The sequence below is a fragment of the Acanthaster planci genome, linkage group LG07 (assembly GCF_054643075.1).
Source record: "Acanthaster planci isolate LZ-2023a linkage group LG07, COTS_SCS, whole genome shotgun sequence".
NCBI classification, from domain to species: Eukaryota; Metazoa; Echinodermata; class Asteroidea; order Valvatida; family Acanthasteridae; genus Acanthaster; species Acanthaster planci.
The window spans coordinates 12878851-12901467 of NC_141783.1; the positions used below are offsets into that span (position 1 = coordinate 12878851).

At 41.5% G+C, this 22617-nt stretch overlaps 1 protein-coding gene across 2 annotated transcripts; it reads right to left on the reverse strand.

Annotated features, from left to right (window-relative positions):
• Positions 1-1239: 1239 nt before the first annotated feature.
• On the reverse strand, positions 1240-22516 carry LOC110981845 (eukaryotic elongation factor 2 kinase-like). 2 transcript variants are annotated; one of them, XM_022239815.2, is made up of 14 exons: positions 22351-22516; positions 16874-17374; positions 16299-16336; positions 15636-15813; positions 13427-13576; positions 12962-13022; positions 12491-12690; positions 11677-12003; positions 11167-11190; positions 8912-9034; positions 7392-7580; positions 6817-6941; positions 5911-6089; positions 1240-5149 (listed from the first exon to the last, which is right to left on the reverse strand). In XM_022239815.2, exons 2-14 carry the CDS (start codon positions 17201-17203, stop codon positions 5013-5015), a joined length of 2061 nt encoding a protein of 686 aa, XP_022095507.1. In that variant the 5' UTR covers positions 17204-17374; positions 22351-22516; the 3' UTR covers positions 1240-5012. The 2 variants fall into 2 exon arrangements, with proteins under 2 accessions (XP_022095507.1, XP_022095508.1); XM_022239816.2 differs by lacking the exon at positions 11167-11190.
• Positions 22517-22617: the final 101 nt, after the last annotated feature.

A 22617-nucleotide genomic window follows, 5' to 3' on the forward strand; every position in this document is an offset into this window, starting at 1 on the left:
TCCTACTGGTCTTACGCACGTTTAAGACCAGCCAAGCACATTCCCTTATTAAAGTACACAACGCAAGGGTACGAAAAAAGTTAGAATGATTATTCACTATAACCAAACTTTTTTAGTGGATAGTTCAGTGACTGGTGCTGACCTATTGCCCAGGATATCTGTTACTGTCACACGGTGCTAATAAAATAACCAACTGCCGCTGTCTCACACGAGCAAAAAGTTCATTAATATTGACAATATAATTACTTTATGGCTGTAAGTGTTTAACAACATACAGTTGTGCTCAAAAGTATTCATACCCTTTGGAAAAGAACATACTTTTCTAACTTCTTCCTTTGTAAAAGGTATTATGTTGGTACTTCCACTATATCTTTTGTCCCAATACACAAACCCACGTGTGTATTGGCTAAACTTCATTTGCATAATAATAGATACGGCCCGGGTTTCTTTTTTTTGCCCCTGTTCAAAAATATTCATACCCCTGGTTTACATAGTCCATTGTCTTTTGTTAATAGTCAATAGCGTAGCCTTTGTTGTTGATGACTACCTCAAGATGGTTCCTATGAGTGTCCACAAGCTTTCTACATGTCTCCTGTGAGATGTTGGTCCACTCTTCCTTGGTGAAAGCCTCCAGCTGGGTCAGGTTGGATGGTTTCCTGGCCATCACTCCAGTCTTTGGCTCCCTCCACAGATTCTCTATTGGATTTAGGTCAGGACTTTGACTTGGCTATCCTAGTACATGGATACTGCTTAACTACTTTGATGGTGTGCTTGGGGTCATTGTCCTGGTGGTACGTCCAATCAGGTCCAAACTGGAATTTCTCAGCAGACGCTTTCACTTTGTCATCCAGGATCTTGATATAATCCTCCTTTTTCGTGATGCCCTGCGTCTTAATGAGGTTCCCGGTGCCACCAGCAGAAAAGCAACCCCATAGCATTATGTTGCCACCACCATGCTTGATGGTGGGGACTGTGTTCTTCAGCTTGTACGCTTCTACTTGCTTCCTCCAGACGCAGCCAGTATGCTGTGAATGCCAATAAAGAAGGCAAAGGCTAACCAGGCAATTTCCAAGCAATATGACATCCCTGTTGCAACAGTTCAGAGTATCACCAGGAAGCATAAGAGGCTCAACAAAGTAATAAAAACCTCAATGGGCGTGGCAGGAAGTGCAAAGTATCTCCCAGACTTGCCAGAGAAATCTGCCGGGAGGCCAACAACAACCCACAGATCACAACCAAGGCCACATGGATATTACCTACGCCTGGAGGAAGCAAGGAGAAGCATCCAAGCCGAAGAACACAGTCCCAACCGTCAAGCACAGCGGTGACAACATAATGCTATGGAGTAAGATACGGGCACCATAAAAAAGGAGGATTCTATCATGATCCTGGACGACAAAGTAAAGCATCTGCTGAGAAATTCCACCTTGGACCTGATTGGACGTACCAGCAGGACAAATTATGACCCCCAAGCACACCACCAAAGTAGTAAAGCAGTGGTTCAAGGACAGTGGTATCCATGTCCTGGAATGGCCAAGTCAAAGTCCCGACCTAAATCCAATAGAGAATCTGTAGAGGGAGCCGAAGACTGGAGTGATGGCCAGGAGACCATCCAACCTGACCCAGCTGGAGGCTTTCACCAAGGAAGAGTGGACCAACATCTCACAGGAGACATGCAGAAAGCTTGTGGACACTCATAGGAACCATCTTGAGGTAGTCATCAACAACAAAGGCTATACTATTGACTATTAAGAAAAGACAATGGACTATGTAAACCTGGGGTATGAGTACTTTTGAACAGGAGCAAAAACAAAACCCAGGCCGCATCTATTATTACCAAAATGAAGTTTAGCCAATACACAAATGGATATTGCAACAAACAGACAAAAGATATAGTGGAAGTGTCAACATAATAGCTTTTACAAAGGAAGAAGTTAGAAAAGTATGTTCTTTTCCAGAGGGTATGAATACTTTTGAGCACAACTGTATACTTACAATATGGCACATCTTTTCCAATTCAAATTGAAGAATCTTAATGAGTAACTAGAATTCCCATCGATACAATATCTTCTAGACAGAGCATCACCTGTCTTCTTAATCTTTCACTATTTCTATGCAAGCTAAATTTAAAACAAATTGCGAAAATATTTGTACAACAAACTAATTTCTCCATTAGATGGATTTTTGTTAATCAGTTAATCCACTGGAGGATTTTCCCTCACCCAAAATGGCATCTGGTTTTCCAAGCTGAATAAGTGGTTGCTTACATTGAGTAAAATGCTTCTTTATTCCTAAGTGCTAATAATATTTTAAAAAAAGAAAAGAAAACTACACCTTGGCACTTTCACTTGCTACTTTACAATTAATATGAATGTTATAGGGAAAGAACACAAAATTTTGAGATGTTTTTCGAACAAAAAATTAATATTTATGACACAAAAAGAAGCAGATACAATTCCAAGAAATATCCGAAGCAAAAGAAAAGAAAGAAAACCATTCCCAGCAGCAAATTCTCAACTACATGTACAATTCATTTAAAATCAGTCTTGCCACTAGTATCAAATATATTCATTTTGTAAGTGCTATATTGAATATATAGCAATATAGAATATTATTCAAAAATTAACTCTACTCTCATATGACAAAGTGCAAATGTGAAAAAGATGGGAAATACAAATCAGAGTTGAATTACTAAGAATTTTGCCTGGAATGATAAATTTAGCAGTAATATACAGTCTTTGAAAAAGAAAATATTCACATTATTTTTGACTGAGCTGTAAAGCAGCACATTGAGTTGAAAAATAGTTAAACAATCTTGATTAATTTGACAGAGTTAGATGTTTAATGTTAGACGGTTAGATGTTACATTGGTTAAGGTAGATGTTGAATCTCACAATTACCTTAATTAAAATGATTTGACTGATCTTAAGTCTTCCAAACTGAGAACTGATTACCCATGTAACAGAATGCTACAAAAAAAGTAGGCAGACTGAACAAGAAACAAACAAAGCTCATGCTAAGTTGACGGGCAATAACTGGTAGGACAAGATTGGGGAAAAAAAAGTCATATTTACAAGGTTACCATACCAGGGGTAATGCAGAAATAGTTTCACTCGCTTATTTACAGAGATTTGAAAGGTGAAGAGACGTATTGTTTATAATGCCCTGCATGTTTGTTTCTAGTACTATCTACATGTATTGTACAGATACAAGTGTACATCTGACAGGTGTAAGTCTTCTACACATGGTTGGGTACATGTATCTCTAGATACTGCATCCTGCATACAGCCAATTTCACAAACAGCCAACGTGCACCAATCATACAACCAGATGAGTAAACGCACTGCATAATTCTGTTAGCTCTATCTCAAAAAAGCCTCTTACAGTTCCCTAGTACCCAACACTCTCAAAGCATGAGTGCTGGTGCTGGTGGATTAGCAGTCCCAGAATCCCTCCAAAAGAAATGCATGGACTGATTGACTCCAAGCTCTATGGTTAAAATGCACACGCAATACTCTTCTGACCTGTTGCCAGGTTTTGGACGCCATGTGGCAATAGTGCTCTGTGAGTGTGGACCAGCACTCCAGTGCAGGGCACAAGTGCACACACGAGTAGAATTGTCACAGGCATGTGCACAAACCCATACGCTCTGTGGAGTCTTCCTATGAGCACAAGGGTGCACCAGCAAAATCCCCTCCGTTAAAAGTCAAAGGATATAGGTCAGGTGTCATGATATGATGAACTTTGTGAAATCAGTTGCATACCTTAGAATGAATGATAATACTGTCCAACCTGCTGGCAGGTTTCTCGTGGTAGTCGCGTAAGCAGTCTATGCAGGTATAGGCACAGATGTGCTGTTCACGGAGGTAGATTAAAACCCTGGAAGTCCTGAATATTTCCAACTTCAATATAGTTTACAACAAGTCTATAAGACTGGCACTGATAATCCCGCTATCCACCCCGAGTGGAACAAAAGAGGGCGTATTTTTGGGGTGACCACTGCATAGGCATGCCATGAGGCGCGCAAGTATATGGGTGTTTGACGTGGAGCACACCGAGTACGCGTAACTAATTTATTCCAGCATGTATGGTCTTTGCGGACACGCAGAACGCTTGCAGGAACCTGCTCTAACCACCTCTCTTTCTTTCGCCAATAAGGGGTGCATTTCACCTCGGAGCGGATAGAAGCAGATCTAGTCCCAGATGAAAACTGACGGAACATCTTTTTCTTGAAAAGGGGTGTCTTGATCATGGCTAAATCTCTTTTTGCCAGGGTTTGTGACTGGACTGAATTGCAGCATTATATAACTGATTACAATGCTAAATCACTGGCTCAATAACATTTGACCTCATGCAAAATCTCAGTCAAAATAAACCCAACATTCTGGAAGGTGTGTGCCCAAAGAAAGCACAAGCTACAACTCAATTTGCCGTTGCCGTTCTAGAACAGCGACGAAAAAGTGGTATTGATGCCTATTCTGGATGTTCAGCAACGAGTTGGATTCAGAATGGTAAAAGCAAATAAAACACACGCCCCTGTCCAAGTATGGCCACACCCAGCATAGCCTAAAATGGAGATGGAACGTAGTTAACACAGTATTATTGTAATACACCTCTAGGAGGTTAAAACCTACTTCTAGGCATATACATGCACATATACCTAGACGGCATGCACCCCATATTTTACTAGTCTAACTTTTATAGAGCTGTTTACCAGTTCATTACTTTCTCCAATTTTCTTCCAATTCCCAGTGGCGTCTTCAACCCGCTGTATGATCAGTGTAATACAACTCGACGAGGTTAAATCTTACTATGAGGCATATACATATACATGCACATTACCCAGACAGCGTGAAGCCCTCACACTAGTCTACCTTTTGTAGGGTTAGAGGTGTACACCAGTCCATAATTTTCCCCCATTTTCTTACAATTCTCAAAGGCAACTCCAGGCCACTGGGTGACAGACCTGTTGGCCAGTCTTACCATCCCATCAGGTTAGACTGGCTTCCATCCTAATCACCTTCTTCCTCTTCCTCCTCGTCTTCCTCCATTTCACCGTAGCACTCCTCTGCCACCATGTAGTACTTGTTGGCCAGTCTACCTTTCATGGCTGCCATGGCTCCCTCTGCGGCCTCATTGTACAAGTCACCTGCGATGAATACAACAATCCCTTCTGTCAACTGTCACTATCCAATCCACTCACCCACAGACACATTCAATTCAATCAGTTTGTCACATAAGACGGAAAATTTTACATGCTCACAGATTACATAACGATAATAACAAATATAATCAATATTTATAATGCGCTGGTATCCGCCTCGAGAGATGCTCATGGCGTAGTACAATCAAGAAAAACAAAAACGATTCAGATCTAGTAACTGTTAACGAAGAAGTGGGATTTCAAGGCAACTTTGAACTCTGAGATTGAGGGGCTGGAACGGATATAAAACGGTAGTTCAGTCCAAAGATGGGGACCCCCGTTGTAGAAAAAGCTAACACCCCATGAATTGTGCGTATGAGGAAAAGAAGGCAAAAAGGAATCGGAAGATCTTAAACGCCTAGGTGGGTTGTACATAGTTAATAAGTTGACACAATATTGGGGAGCGGAATCATGCAAACTGTGAAAAAACAGTAACAACTTGTACTTGATACCATCAGAAACAATGAATTAAAAAGAAATGAATGAAATTACTCTTGGCATTATCAACTGGTTACCTCAGGAAGATATTTGGGGACTGAAAAGTTTCAACACTTTTTTGCCATCTGATGGCATAATTTCACAAGCACTGTGGACAAATGCCATTTGGGAGCCTCACAGAAGAAACTGACAAGCTTAAGGTGGGCCGTGTAGAAACCACCGGCTCTGGATTATTTGTGCTGAAGTCGCTGAAGACTCTTTCCACCCACCTGCTTTGCGAGGGTTCTTGTCCAGTCCGTACCCGCCTTTCCTGTACAGGTCTGCTTGCCTGACCAAGAGCTGGTAGTTGGGGTCCTCATTTAGGCAGTCGAAGCCCCCGTCTTCATCCTCCTGGGATGTGCTGATGGCCTGCTGATACCAGTGGATGGCCTCGGTCCAAATGATCTCTCTAAAAGGGGAAGACAGAGCCAGCCAATCAAGACATCTAATTGATCATCCATGTCCTCGCAGCGAGGTTTGGAACTTCACCAAATACTGCTGCGTCGGTTGTCCACACCTGCCCAGGATACTCACAACCACCGAAGACCTGGATCTAGCTTGTGACATAAATTTCAAACTGAGCCTTACTGCTCTTCTTGGTAAGCTTTATTTTATCAATGTGTTTTCATAGTTTGGTGAAATATGGTAAATGCTGGGCAGAGGAAACACTAAAAAAAGTTCCTTTCATTAAATAATTATTATACATCTGCCTTATCCTGACTTGGATGGAAAAACTTCCCATCATGTCTAGAACCACATTACTCCTGATCTTTTAAAGCTCACAGCTGCTGGTGGAAGGGCTCTCTCCAGATGGTAGGTAAAACAAAACAGACTGAAGACCTAACCTCATGTCACACACAAAAACGGAGACAGGTGACATCAAAAAGGGGTCTAACAGCATTTGAAATTCACCTAGCAAATATTACCTACCCGACTTGGTGCATAATTCTGAAGTACATGTGGGAGACAATGTTTACTTGCGCATGCGGGACATTAAAATTAACAGACCCCTTCATCAGAGGTCACACGGACAACAGTGCACTGGCCATTCTCCTACCTCAAATCGGCATGTGAGATATTAATAAGGCAAAGCTAGAACTAGCTGTACCTGACTGGACTTTGAGTAGGGGACCTACCTGTTAGTACCCAGGTTGGTTCCAGTCTCGTAAGCCTTGGCTAAGTGGATCATGGAAGGTCTGTCCCCGGCCTCTGCTGCCTGCTCCATCAAGTCCATCCCATCGTTGATGTTCTCTTCACTCTCCTGCATCATAAGTAGGTCAGGAATTGCATGGTTATGAGGTTAGGGGTCAGAGTGGCTCTGAACCAGAGATTTTGGCCAGTTCCAAACACTGTTTCATTTAGGATGTGCTCACACCAAAGTATACTTACTGAAAACCATTGCAGTGATTTCTAATTTGCAGCATTTTGAAAAACACTAACTTTAAAACACAAATACACAAAAATCAGCGTAACCATCAATAACTGAAAATTACAAGAAATGTCATTAACTGTAAAATTTTTATTACAAATGATGGTCCGGTAAAACACATCACACAAATAGTACATAAAGGCTGATGGGAAATGTAATACTCGTCAATCTCTGAAATGGCAGTCAGTCCAAGCAAATTAGCTCAATTCTAAGAAGAGTTGACAGATATCCATTTGTTTCTATTGTAGGACACTGGTTCTACTTTTTACATCATCTACTTACATCAATGACGACAGCTTCTAGGATGTCATGAGGTAGATTGAGGTAGATCCTAGCCAGAGCTAGAATAGCCTCCATGACTCCACAGTTGGATGCCTGCTGGAGGTGGTAGAAGGCTGCCTGCATGTTACGCTCTTCCAGGTTGTCAACAAAACGTCCAATCTCGTGGTACTTGGCCAAGTCCAAGTGGACCTGGAACGAGAAAGAAGGAGACATGTTGGTAAGTGCACAACTTGAAATCAGAGAAAAACGACTGTTTACAGGTGTACTGTGTTGGTGAAACTTTGTTGTTGTATGCAGGTTTAGGTCCGCACGGGCAAAATGGCATTTTTCCCCCATCATTTCCATCCGTCAACAAAAAAGTGCTCCTTGATCCCCCATCCCGAAAAGTCGCAGTGCCATTTATGAAGAGTAGGCACTTTAAATTCTTAAACAATTTGCCAATGTAGCTTCAGGGGCAGGATATGTTCCCCTCCTCCCACCCACCTCCTCCCTGGCTGGCACTGTAAAACATGTAGCTATAAATCTGCCAAAAATCTGTCTCATCCTCTCAGAGAGCCCTGCAGTAAATGTTATTCTATTGGATGTTGTGTGCTTTAACAGTTTGGACACTTTAGTAAATATTACTATTAACCTAACCTTCCCCAATCACACAGAATTAAACAGTAGTAAAGTGCTTTATTCTGTGGGGATAGGTTTGGTAGGCCCATAACAGCTGGCTTTTGCATTGGGTTTGGCATGTCTCAGAAAAACAAAGTCCGACAGCCTCTGTGCACAAAGTCCCATATGGGTGTTTAACTTTGTGTGAATGGGGAAGGTTAGGGCCAGCAACCCTTGGGGGGTTAGGGTTAATGCAGGTCAAGCCATTATGTTTCGCGGGATACAATTCGAAGACATTTGCTTTTATCTGCAGAGGAAAATGTTTCAGTTTATTTGAAAACTAGGGTTTAATTCTCCAGTCTATCCCCCACACCTGCAAAATCCATGTAATAGTTTGCAAGCTCTGTAAGGGCTGGTTCACACTCGCTGCGTTTGCACACATGCAGGGCGTAATGTGAACGCCCAATTTGACGTTAATACTTTCCTCTTTTGGCATACATAAGCATACCCACTATCCACTATTTTCATAAACCGCGTAAATTTTCATTACACACTGCACCTTCCTTCACACACTGCAGACACTTCAAAACAGACCTTCGCGCTGCGTAAAGCGGGTATAAACCGGCCTTAAGTGATCATAATCAACCGTCCCTCAAAGCTTACTTTTGTCATATCACAATATCGCGTGCTTGGTTAGTTTGTGCCATGTCAGACTGTTTGCTTCAGTACAGCGTATTTTGCACAGCTAGCCTTCAGATCCTGTACCTCACACAACTTGACACATTCTCCGATGATATGACGAGGCACAACGTGCCGGGAAAATGACACGGAATGAAAAGAAAAGCTTGAAGATGTTGAATGATACGGGCTGCACGCAACCAAGCGAACCTTCGGCGACTCTCCACTCCTATCAACACTCCTACCTGGCCGAGGGTGGAGCCTCCAGTCTTGCGCTCCATGTTGAGTCTTGCCCGCATGGCCATCTCCACATTGACCGAGGAGGGTTTGTGGGTCTTGTTCATCATCATGGCCTTGCGCTCCTCCTCCTAAAATGCACGGGGGGGGGAGAGTCAAGTTCCAGGTTTCATTCTTTTTTGAGTTGAAAAGCTGAAAGATAGGAGCGCTGTACAGATAAAGTGGCATGTACGTGCAAGTTCTGGAAGGAAACTTAAGGTGCAGCTTCAGAGAGGATTATTAGTGTTTAAAAGGGATAAACGCTTGAAAAGACAATGAAAATAAAACAACCAGTAAGTCCACTACTTCTCTTGTGATTAAATGTTCAAACGCAAAATTTGTCACAAGAGCATCATCAACACAGATGCACGGCTATTGCTACGAGTACCTCGCTGTGTTCTAGGCTACTGAAAATGCAACTGTGCACAAATTGCGGAGGTCACCACAAATATTCCATGCATGCTTTGTTAGACGTACATATACAAAACTTCGATCTACAGTTCACCTGTACATTTAAACGAGCACCACAGTTTGTCTGGGTTTTTGCTTATTCAGTGCAGTAGTTTGGCATACATGTATATACGTGTACTCCAATGTCACCTGCAGAAGTTACTAACTAAAGGTTTCAATATGGGTGGATTCACAATAATGTGCTTCCACATGTTAAGGTGTTGGCCAATCACAACATGCAAAATCTGTCGACCCTTTCCGTGCATTTGGGTAGATAGATTTCGCGCACTGTGATTGGCTAACACGTTGCAAACTCTCGGAGGCGCACTTATTGCGAATCGTCCATATTCAAATACCCTTTAGAATCAGAACAAACTGTGCATTTGTTACAATACTGCCCCCTGTAAACTTGTCACATGAGGAGTGAAAAAAAAAAGAGACATTGAGAAAGCAGAATTTCTTGTGAAAGCCGTGAGTTTTAAAAAGAGACAGCAATGTTGTCGACCCAGAACTCTTGACAACATCAATCAGGTGAGAATGAAGAGAGCTTTACCTTGTTTGACCGAGATTATCATACACCAAAGAAAAAGCATGACACAGAACATTGCGCAGGGGAAAATATCAACTTTTGTGGAGGTGATTTACTGAACGTAACTTTCTTTACACTGCTTTGGATGAAGTATTTATGGCCACAGGTACGGATGGTGATTATATGTAAAGCATCTTTGCCAAATTAGCAACAGATATAATGCTTTAAACATGTAACTGAGCAGTGATGAATCCTTCATGCCAGACATGATCCTCCAAGCTTCCCTGGATGACATTGCACTTCAGTTAAAAAAAAAAAAGATAAGCAGAAAAGTCTGAAATGTTGGAAAGTGAGCCCTTGGCAGAGTTTTTATGTGTTAGCCTGTGCGAAAATACCCCTACACTTGATGAAAAGGCAGAATTTGGGGTTACAATCCTAAATCCTCCACCACAAACTGACAGTCAAACAAACAACCACACTCTTGTGCACATTCAAGTAAACACTGATTGGATGCACAGCACATGTGAAGAGCTTTGAGTTGCTCTCCACATGCCCAGACCTGCTACGCACCATGTCGTTAAGAAAATGTGCCCACACAACAGTGTTGGTGATACCCATTAACTCCAAATCTGCAATAGCCACTAGACAAGAACGATCTACAGATCACAACCTCCCTCACTGCAGTATGCATCGCAAGACCATGCACAAATCTTCTACTACTATGTAAAGGGACGGGAACAACTTTGCAAAACTCAAGTCATTTGTCGCAGACTGGTAACGCTTGTTACAGGCTTTTGAAAACTGACGGGCCAAAAAAAAAGCTACAGTTTTTAATTTCGCATTTCACATTAACATTTTTAATACTTTACGAAGTCTGAAGTTCCATTTCTATGACAAACAGTGGCTGATCAGATGCGTCTGCGTGGCTTTCACAGACACAGAGATCACAGTTGACGCCCTCTGATTAATTTCTATCAGGTAACACGGGCTGGACAAGTGAAACAACTACGTCAACAACTCAGACCAGTCACACACTACCCTGCAAGACATGTTAGTTGACCTGAGCACTATCCAAGCTGGTATTTCTTGCTCACCCACCCACGCGGGGCAACAGAACTTAATGGTGAATGCATACCCAAACCCTGAGTACTGAGCATTGTTTTGGAGAGAATGTACTCAAGCTGAAATGATCATCATTGACAGCACAGGTTAACCAAAAATACAGGTGTACCACAATTAACTCACTTTCTTGGCAGCTCTTTCATTCTCCTACAACAAATCCAAATAAAATTAGAGAAACACCAGATACAGTTACCTTTCCCATACAAACCAATGTTTTGTAAACAATTATGTTTTGTGTACTTTAAGTGATAATTCCACACAATGCTTTAGACAATTTGTAAAAAAAAAAAAGTCTCGCGCAAGTATCAAAGAAAGGAGAATATTCTGAGGTATGTTCTGTGTTTCTTCTTTTGCAAAAATGCTACTTTGTGATCCTGTTCACAAGACTAAAAACGATGTAATAAAAAAAGTTAAAAACTTAAGAAACGCCTTTAAGTGCAGCTCCAAGGAGAAAACACTTGACAAATTAAATGGTTTCAGAGTTGTTTTTCCTTCAATTCAATGATTCTTCAGAAATCTTAAACACCTTCCATAAAGTAGTCCCGTGAGGACCTTTCAGAAATAAACTGGAAGATGCACTGATCCTAAGGGGGCAACAAAAGGACTCAACTCTCCTTGTATTGTTTGACTCACCCTAGTGAGTGTATCACTGTCGGACTCCGCCCTAAACCTCACACATGGGGAGTCCTCGTCAGACACGGCCCTCCGTCGCCCTGAGGGGAAGAAGTGATTCTTGGTGACCAGGCTGTCCCTGGGGGACATGCTGACATCCTCCGGGGAGGAGGGGCTCTCGCACAGCACGGCCGGGGAGGCATCTGGGGAGGTGGACTCGTTGGAGCACTCCGAGATGGAACGCTCCAGGATGACAAACTTGGTCACGTCCATGGGCGAGATGGAGGGACGGTGACGAGGCCGCAAGACGTTGTTTTCGGTGCCTCGGACATGTGTGGATGCCCTCCGCTGTGGAGACAACCAAGAAAAATGATGCCAAATCTGACACACGAAAAACAGCTCCATCGTCAAGTAGAAACCAAACTTGTTGACCTTCAGTAATGAAGTTTACAACTCACCACTACTATATGGAAGTTGTGTAAGTGACATGCACTCTTGAATCTGAAGATCAAATCTACACTCTAGTCTTGGAGAAGGAACGAATGTTGCTATTTACTGGCAAATGACAATTGAATTATGTTAGGATGTTAATGTCCAAAAACTTTGACGTCAGAAAACCTGGGGGATAGTCATGTGACAATATAACATACTTTAAACTCCCAGTTGTGAGCTGGAACAGATTATGATTACAGCATAACCATCCAAGTTTATACTTCAAGTATATGGCACATCAACCTTGTATGGCTGTTGATTACTTGATGCGACGTCTTTAGAATGTTAGATCTTCGATTTATTGAAAAAAAAATAATAACTTGGTGTGCTTTGACTTCCTCACCTGTCTTGTGACCAGCTTCTCGTGGTCAGCAATCTCACTGGGATGGAGGTCGAATGGTGTCAGACTAAGTCCCCTGCAGATCTCGTTGCAGGCATGTGAAGCAAAGAAGAGCGCCATGCCACGGGAGCCCAGGTTCCCCTCATTGTACTCCGTCCCAGTGGCTGTGTGGATCTGAGGATCTGTGTACAAGTCTCCAACTCCTATTGATAAAAACAAAAAATTAACATCAAATGATTCTGCACTTAAGAAGCTTCTCCAAACAAGTGATCAGCCCATTCCTAAACAACATTTCACCACCCCCTCCCAAGAAAAGTACCTGGTTGGAAGAAAAGTAAGTCAGTGCTGTTATGACGCGTGCAGCAGAGTACAGAGTAACTGCCTGTCTGCTGATTAACAAACACATGGCACGTGAGCTTTGACAAGGGTCGGAAGCTGACAATGGATGTCTGTCACCTCCATGACTACACTTACCCTGAATGTCAACAACAATCAACTTGTGTCCGGATCTCTCAAACGTGAAGTGACTGAATGCCTGTGGAACAAAAATAAAGAAAAAATGAAGGCTAATCAAAAATCTGCAAAACCGCTGATATGACTGCATATTACTACATTTTAATTTATGCCATCGTCTACACACACAGACCTCCGGTCTCTATATCAACTGAGAATTTTTCACCAGGTCTGAAATCTCCCCGAATACTGTACTTCTTCAGACGGCCCACCAAATATAAGTCTTTTACTTTTGATATTAAAATAACCATGTCCCAGGGGATAATTCAGTTAATTGCTATCTTATAAGGTTCATCTTTGTTGATCGTACATCTAATTTAGGTTTTGCTTTGAAATCTTTCTTGTTCCTTTCTACAAGTGTGGTCAGCATTTTCATATCTTGCCTCTACGGAAAAACATTACAGCTTATGACAAAACCTGACTGACCTGTGGTGTGAGTCGGAGTTTCTCGTCACTGACATAGCCCGAGTTGGAGTTGTACTTGATGTAGTTGCCCTCAATGAAATTCTCCAGGTGAAACAGCGGGCAGCCAGGACGGTTCTTGAATTCCAGCACGCACATCTGAACGATATCAACCTAATGGAATGATTGAATTAATATCGGACAAATGAAACATGACTTCCTGACATCTGACCTTTTCCTCAAAGCTGTTTACATGCAAGAAAACATTTTTTGTTCAATAAAGAAACAGGGAGTTATTTCATTTAAACAAGTGAGGACAAAAAATCTGCCCTACATAGTATAAGGGCAAAAAACCAAAATGATTGAAATTTATAGGAAGTGGTTTACTGCATCCTGGTTCTGTATGACCACTGATGTCTTTCTCCGACATGTCTTTTTTGCTTACTAAAAAATGGTAAGGATCTCCATGATCTTCACCTTATTTACATAATTTACCAAGAAACTTCAAATAGACCGATTTGAGCACAAATGTAACTTGAATATCATTTTACTTTACTTTGCATTTAATTACAAATAAGTGTCCCTCAAGTGGTTACAACGTTACAACTTATCCAAGTTTTCAAAACATCTGAATTATTAGTACGTAGAGTGTCTCGTTCTATATCTACGCAAAATTTAATTAATATGCCAATACTGCGCCGACTGGCAGGGCAAATTTACATCGAACTGTTAATAATTTATGCTATGACATATGTGGAAGGTCTACAGCATGCTTCAAACTGTGCTTGTTATTATGAGGGAAAACAGATTGAGTTGAGCAGGAGGAGACAGACCCTGGGATTTAATAGCCTTTTCCCAGGGCGGCAAGAAAACTGTAGTAAGATTATAGTGATGTAAACAATTTGTAATAAGATGTTTTAAAGTACAAAAACTTATCCATGCTTTGTAGAGGGGAGGGAAATAGGACCTACATGTATTTACATCTGGATGTACACCCATACATACGCTTGGGTGACACTGTACGTACATTTTAAACTACACCTACATGTAATGCAGTGGCAGTAAGTGTAAAATGCCTATCACAAAGGCTTGTACTCGGCCTGCGGACAACTCAATACCCCCCCATGGCCATATGCCAGTGTGTGTCAGGCCACATGCTGCCAACAAAAACGGCTAGCCTATTGAATTTCATCATGGAGGCTTTCACAAAGGGCTGGGTTTTTCTAAGTAAACAGCATCAACAGGCAACTACATTTTGAACCAAATTGTACATGAAAAACATGTATACAACATGCATGGATCACTGGTAACATTATTACATACGTGGAAATCCACTGTACTTGTATCTGGCAAATCTGCACTTGCCAAATCATTCCCTTGATTTTTTTTTCTATCATGCCTTGCTTTCTCTGTTTATTCTATGAGTTTTTAAAACAAGATTTTAAATTATTCATTAAAATAGAACCTATAGGAAATATACAGGAAATGTACATTATGCATGATTTGCATTGCAGGCAAACACAATTACCAACGATTCCAACCATCTGGCTTCTTGATGCATCAATTTCTTCTCCCTATTTTGAAGGTGTCACATGTAGGCCTATCAGCAATCAACATACATGTACATGTACATGTAGGGCAGGATTCTCAGGGGCTAATTAGTATCATAACCGTAATACTTACAGTGGATTTCGGTGGAAATCCACCATACTTGTTGTTAGGCAAATCTCCTGCAATTGCCATATCATTCCCTTGATCTTTTGTTTTACTCTGACTTGTTTTCAACTGGATTTCCAAGGATTCATCACAACAGACCCTACAGGAAATGTACATTTTGCAGGATTTGCATGCACGCATACACCATTATCCACAATTCCAACCATCTGGGTTTCATACATGTACATGTATGTACTAGCAATCAACACAGCAGGATGATAAGGGGCTAATTAGTACCAAAACACTTTCCTTTTAGGAGGGTTCCTGAAGAACAGCTCATGCAGTCAATGACTCATGCAAGTCTTAACACCCCTTGACCTTCTTTCCTGTCTTCAGTATCTCGCATAAGCAGAAGACACAAACACCGTGATAATTCTACCCTGTCAACCTCTCATCAAGTTTAAATCTCCTCTAGTCCTGATATTTTGGAAATTGAGCGTGTTGTGCTTTGTATCACTTCTGTTTGGAAACTCTGACTAGAATGTGGTTATTTTTATGGCTGGTCTAAAAACTCTACCTTCTTGGGAGGGTTGTGACGACTGAACTCTTCCCCCCATATCTTGGCGTCCATCTGCAGACGCACGTCTTGGAAGTATATCTCCCGGTCGACGGTCTCCATGTACCGCTTGGCAACAAAGTTTCCAGCATGCTTCCAGTCGTGCCTCCGTTGTCGCGTGAAGTTAGACAGCTTCTTCCTGTCAGAGCAGGAGGAGAAACAAGTTGAAATGAGAAACTTGTGTTTGGAAACCGGAATACACATACTTTGACAGTTCTATGAAAATGTCCAATACACCAAGAATATAACAAACATGGACGTAAATTTGTTTCTGCCTAAATTGCAGAAGCACTATGATAAGTACGTACATGTACCCAGACATTTGATTATTAATACAAATATGTCCTACAGCTGTTTGATGCCAAATATCATTTGCCTGCACACAGACTTCCGCTACTAAGTTTAACATACATTGTATACAGCACACATATTTTTTGTTTCAACCATTTTTCTGTCAAGAGTTGGTTTTTGTGTTTTTCCACTGAGCTATATTTCCAAATGAAGAAGTGACCTGAAACACGATTTTGTGGCTTTAAGTACTGCATCTGGATGGGGAAGAAATGCTACAATTGAACTGTAAGAAAAATCCATGTGTGGACTGTGATGAAATAACGAGGTACTTACAATCTAAAACACTCTCTCATAGCACCACGAGCAAATGCCTGTAAATAAATATTCAAAAGATGCCATCAGGAACACCTTTTTGTGGTTCCATTTTTTTTTCATACGCGTAAAAATCACATCTTATCCTTACTCATACGCACAAAGATGGTCAACAAATGCAATGCTCAGCTGCTCAAGTGACTAGACTTCATGGACTTGGAAGATTATAATTCCAAAGGGGCCACCTCTCCTCTGTGTATCCAGACCTGTTCGCGTTCCCTTCATTACTCCGATGGTTATACCCTTGTGGTTTCTGAGTCTCTTTTCTATTGCTTGCTGCTACGAAACAATCTACTCAATTTAATCTGGAACTTGGATTGTTATCAATCAAATCTACTGTCAAGAAACATCTTTTTCCCTGATCATAGCTGATTGTTTCTTTTTCATCTTTCATTTGTCTTTATAAGCACCTCATATGCTTAGTCTGGTACCAAATGAATGTACTATTACTGGCTACTAGCTATTAGTATTATGATAGTTCAATGTATAATAGAATATCAATATTACTTTAAAAAACGAAGGGGTTTTCCACATACCTCTTTGCCCACTTTGACCTTCACATTGTCAATGACCCACTTATTGGTCCCAGCGCTGTAGCGGTGGCGGACAGCCGTCTCGGTAGGGTAGTCCTCCAAGTGGAACTGCATCCAGGGATCTTGGGCCGACTGCGCCTTGAGAATGGCATGCTTCCACTTCTTCTTGAGGGGCGGGGTCAGCTTCCTCTGCACCTCCACGGGCGGCTCCAGGAGGATCACGTCCGTCAGGGGGACAATGTGCATCTCCTCATCCTCCTCCTCGTCCATCTCCTCCACCTTCTTGGTAGGCGTGTTCAGATTGACGGGAGGGAAGATACCCGGCTGGGACATGGCGAGCAGCAGGGGGCCAGACTGGGGCGGGAGCTCAGAGAAATACAGACAAGCACGTAGAGGTTGCCTATGGACACTAACGGCCAGTACACCATGTCTTTGTAGATATCTCGAGTTGTGATGTTGATCATTTGAGAAGGAGCTTCAAAACAGCCCCAGCGGTGATGTCAACTGCAGTAAAAAAAAGACATTAAATAGAACTGAATCGCTGTGGTCATTTATTTGTTGTGTTTTAAAAGGTCCATGAGACAGGATATTTCTTGCCCTTTTAAAACTGAACATTTCCAGCCTGGAAACAAAACATGCTGCATCTTTTTCTATTACTGCACCGCCAATTAGATCATGAGTCAAGTGTACTGAAGTTGCAAATGTATATTTTGTGTAATAACTTAACATCTTTTCTTCGTAATATTAATAGTTTACAATTTACATTAAAATGGCTTAATTTGCGCAACATACCAATCAGTGGTTGATGTTTAATCAGGGGTGAGACCAAATCCTCCACGGATTTTTGGTGCCTTTATCAACAGCAACAGATAGGCCCTCATTTCGGTCAATTATTTGATATGCCATTATGTCAAATTATCAACAATCATGTATACCATGTGAAACATCCCCAAAATCAACCGATTTTTCTGTAGAAAGCCACACGGAATGTACGAACACCATTCACACAATGGAGGACAAATCAGTCACAAACAATTGCTGTGGCCAGTTTAGCAAGGTAGCCTAACACCACATACATGTACGTACTAGACAGTCCCATCCCAAACCTCGAGTATTAAAGGCACTGCCAGAAATTCATTAATTTAATTTGCAATACCGCATCAATAACCATGTCCATATGGGCATTGGATATGAGGCTGTGGTAGCCTGCTGGCAGCTTCCATATGGGAACCTGCATAAATTCTGGTTGCACCTAATTGGGGCCAAAAAGCTGATGTTGTTTTGCCTGTTTCCCAGATTCGTTCAACATGTTTACTGAAAATAGTGTGATGCAACCATGCCTCTGGACATGAAAGTGTCATGAATGTGCTTGAATATTTCAGGGGAGTTTGAAAATAAAATTGGGGCAAACATCAACTGCATCACACCTGGCAATGTCAGCCGGGCATTTCTGTTATGAAGCTTTTTAATTTAGATGGAATGACACAAAATTTCCCCGAATCACAAAGTGGCTTCTAAAAAAAAAAAATCACTGTCACCAGATTGGAAAACAGGCCTTGTGCGCAAAAGGAATTAACATACAACCCATTTTTTGCAAAGTTGTAATTTTTGTTCATGTCCATACAACAATAGCAGTCATTTTTTCCCAAAGTGATTTCTGCGCATAATGCACGTAACATCTACTTACAGTGTTTGATCCAGTCAATAAACCCAATGTATGCATGGCAATTACAACAATGAAAAGAAGCTTTGCCCCCAAACTGGTATTCTGTGATACGGACCAAACGTTTACAAAATTGGGTATTTTGGTGATGAGGCGCTGACTTCCCAAGCGCAAAAGTGAGCTGAATGTCTACAATACACATTGTCAATGTAGGGCTATCTCTTCTATGTAATGTATCTGTCAGTGTGAGACAGTCCAGTCTGTGCACACATTAACACCAGGCAAACTCTGCACAGAATATGAACATCAATTCAATATTAGTTTCCTGAAGAAACACACGTAGACCACAACAATGCCAAGGCCCATACTGACTCATAAGGCCAAATTAACCACGAGCGATAAAGGTCAACAATTCATCTCGTGGTAAACAAACACCCACACACTCATCACTCCACTGCTTTGACACTCTGACCCACAACACGTAGGCCTACTGGAAATTTCCACTCGCCTGTTGTGAAGTTTTAATCACGCTAAAAGATTAATAGTAAGCAATAAAATGAACCAGCAGATATTTTGGACACATTCAATGGATCCAGAGAACACATTCTTTCTTTTTACAGCCTTTGTGTGCAGTTGACCTCATGTTGACTCTTTCTCTTACTTTTCTTTCCAATATTGGTACGGTCCATCATTTGCATTTATCCCAAACATGACTGATAAAATCAAGGAAAGCTGTCATTTTCAAGAAACAATGAGAAAGGGTCATTTTCAAGAAACAATGAGATAGGGTCGTGATATGATATGATGAGTCTTAAGATGCATTTTTGGAAATTGCCGTCAGAAGTTCATTTTTAATTTGGAGAAGCGTACGCAAACATTTACGTGACATAAGCGTGTATGCAGTTACATGTACTATAATTTGCTGGTTCAGGGCCCAACATCATGTAACCGCATGGGCAGGTTGAGATTACAATGGACATATCCCAGGCACTGAATTTAGGCATAATTCCAAAAATGACTTGGCAACTTTTGATTCGAAATCAAGACCCTAACATACATGTATTGTTTTTCTTGGAATATACAGCAGTCATTGAGCTGAAACTTCATCTAGCTAGTTGTTAGACCCCCTTCTGTAGATAAAGAGCACTTTTGTAGCCTTAATAAAAGGAATATGAGGCACAAATGACGGGATGGGCTGCACCTAATAGTTCTGGCATCAGGAGAAAACATGCCAAAAATCATGGTTTAACAGTGCAAATGTAATATCCACCAATCTGTCTTAAAATGATCACCGAGTACATGTATGATCACACTAACTAACTCTGACACAGAAGAATACAGGACAATGCTGTGTTCAGGTCATGTTCACAATCACTGAAGCCTGCTTGCCGCTAAGGACCACTTATTTCCCCAAGACCCAGGCTGACATTACCGGAAGGTCGCTCCATGTAATGGATACTATTGGTGTATTGCAGCTACTCCATGGAGGAAGGGTTGGTATTCCTTCCTGGTGGCTACTCTGTGCCCTTGTGACCCTGCTGGTTTCCTGGCACTGATCCCATTGAGTCTTGGGATTATAATTGATTGCTTATACAGACTGCCAGACACAAGACCTTAGTGGGGGTAATAACCTCACTGGGGTCAGGGACAGACTGGTTCTACCAACAACGTCCAACCCCATCAGAAGGAAAAGGCCAGCAAGATGTCAATGTGGCACATGGCAATATAGAAAAAGACATGCATTCTTAGCATTCATAACTGCTTGAATAGTAAATTTTATAGTGCAGGGTTACACATATGTAATTTCTAAATGCGGTAGAAGTCAAGATATTTTACCGTGAGCAAGCCTATCCCTGGAACTAATACGGGGTTCCTTGTCCGCCATGCTCCTGCTTGTGGGAGCATGGCATACGGCAAACCCCACAGTTCTGAGGACAGAATCAGCCTTGTTCAAACTAATTTGCGGGCAAGATAGAATTCTAGTGCACGTTTGGACTTTACTCCCCTTACAAAACCTCCAGAGCCGTGAATCACAAATGGAAAATGAAATATTCTACAATGTAAGACTCAAATTAAAAATAAAATTCAATTAAAAACAATGCAGAAGCAATGTTGTGAGTTTTTGGTTGAAAAAAGCAGGTTAGAAATTAGAACATGAACCCAGGGAGTCTAGAATGTCATCATAAGTCATGTGTACTTATCCATTATAAGGCAATGCACTTTCTATACTCAGTACACATACACCCTTTCCATGAAAAAAAAAGGGAAAATGCTGAGATCTGATAGGCCCATGTGTTGTTATGTTTATAATTCAATAATGTCAGCCAAGAAAGAGTCCCATATACAGACAACAATAATTTTCCCTTAAAATGTTATAACAGCCACCCGAAATGATGACATATCCCGAAAAATTAGCTTTAGCCAAGAAAATTCCCTACGTAGTCCGAGTAATATGTGGACATGGTTGGGCGATAGTAGGCTGACCAGGTCCAAATGTTAAAAAAAGGTGATTTGCAGGGCACAAGTTACTCGGACTAGGCCCAAGGCCTACATGTACGTGTAGGCCTACCGGTATTTTTTTTCAGACAACACTGCACAGGGCCTCAAGTGTTGTCCAATGTCAGTATATAATGGAACTCCTTCCCTAACATTGCCTTAGTCCGAGTAACTTGGACCCTAAAAATCGCCTTTTTTAACATTTGGACATGGCGATTTTTAGGGTCCAAGTTACTCGGACTAACTGTTTAAGGATAGGGCTGGTGTACGGAACTCACAGGGGTGGTGCCTGCTACCTGGCTACATGCACAACTTTCTACATGTACATTTTTAACATCAGAAGTAGGAAGTAACATTAGTTTTCCTAGCTGCTCCATGATTAGGCCTAGACCAGTGAGGCACCAGTAAGTGCTCTACTATGACCATTTCCACAAGATACCCAGACCAAACCGTTATATCTTCTGTGGTCAAGAATAGCAGAAATACACCCTTATTTGGGTGTTCAGTTATCCAACACTCTTAGTTGGGATGCACAAATTGTGGCAGTTGTCCAGAAGGCTGAATAAGTACACATACATGTACTTGGATTAATGAAACCACGGAACTTGAGCAGTTGCCCAACTCGGGTGAAGGCAACAGTATATACAAGCTTGGTTTGTCCAATCCTTAAGAATGCTGCAGCAGCAAGGGACCTCCATTCCAAAAGAAACATCATGGCATTGGAAAGAATACAGAAACAAGCAGCTTGATTTTGTAAAAACAAGTGCAGGATCTTCAGGGACAGTCACTAAAATATTTCAAGACCTCAGTTGGGAACCTCTAGAAATCTGATGAAAAGCCAGAGGACTTAGTATACACTACAAAATAGTCAACAACCTAGTCATGCTAGTAAATCTTCCGGTTACAACTATCCTTCCTCCATGCGTTCAGCAATCCCGTAGACTTCAAATTCGGCACGCGACCAAGGTGTTTGGAAACAGTTTCTTTCTATTAACTATATAGGACTGGAATGCAATGCCCTCTAACGTGGTCAACTGCAAATCCAAGTTGAAACATTAAACTCAAGGCTTTAGTAGCATTACTGACTATTAAGACATTAAATATTCCCATCCACACGCTGCGCAAGCTGGTTTGATGTGTCCAGGAGGACATTAGTTGACGGCTGGCGAATACACAAAGATACGGAAAGTAGACACATAAACAAAAGACAAAGAACATGACCAAGAACATCGAGTTAATTTCAAAATTCAAGTAAGATTGATAAAATAAACCCAGAATAGAAGAATGGTACATGTCTGACATCCGAGCAGATCAAACTTACATAGCTTTCCGGGATTGTTTGTTATTCCTGAGCAGTCTAACGCAACGGACAACAATATGGCCCAATGCAACGACAACGACATGGACGACGAGAGGTGACACCGCGGCACTACATGTACATGTACACGTACACTAGCATGCACCGCACACACGCAGTATAATAATAGCAGCAAGCTCAGCGGGCGCTAGCTGATGTGGTTTTTAATTTTTCGGAACCAGTCTATACAAATGCTATTACCATTATCTACTATGGTTGGTGACCAGACTT

Bases quoted from the DNA above. Each gene is read 5' to 3' on its own strand.
- LOC110981845 (XM_022239815.2), bottom strand. From the start codon at position 17,203: ATGTCCCAGCCGGGTATCTTCCCTCCCGTCAATCTGAACACGCCTACC. The intron at 12,004-12,490 runs GTGAGGAAGTCA...TTGTCTCCACAG, and splicing joins AGAAGCTGGTCACAAGACAG to CGGAGGGCATCCACACATGT. The intron at 5,150-5,910 runs GTGGGTGGAAAG...TATTCATCGCAG, and splicing joins CAAGAACCCTCGCAAAGCAG to GTGACTTGTACAATGAGGCC.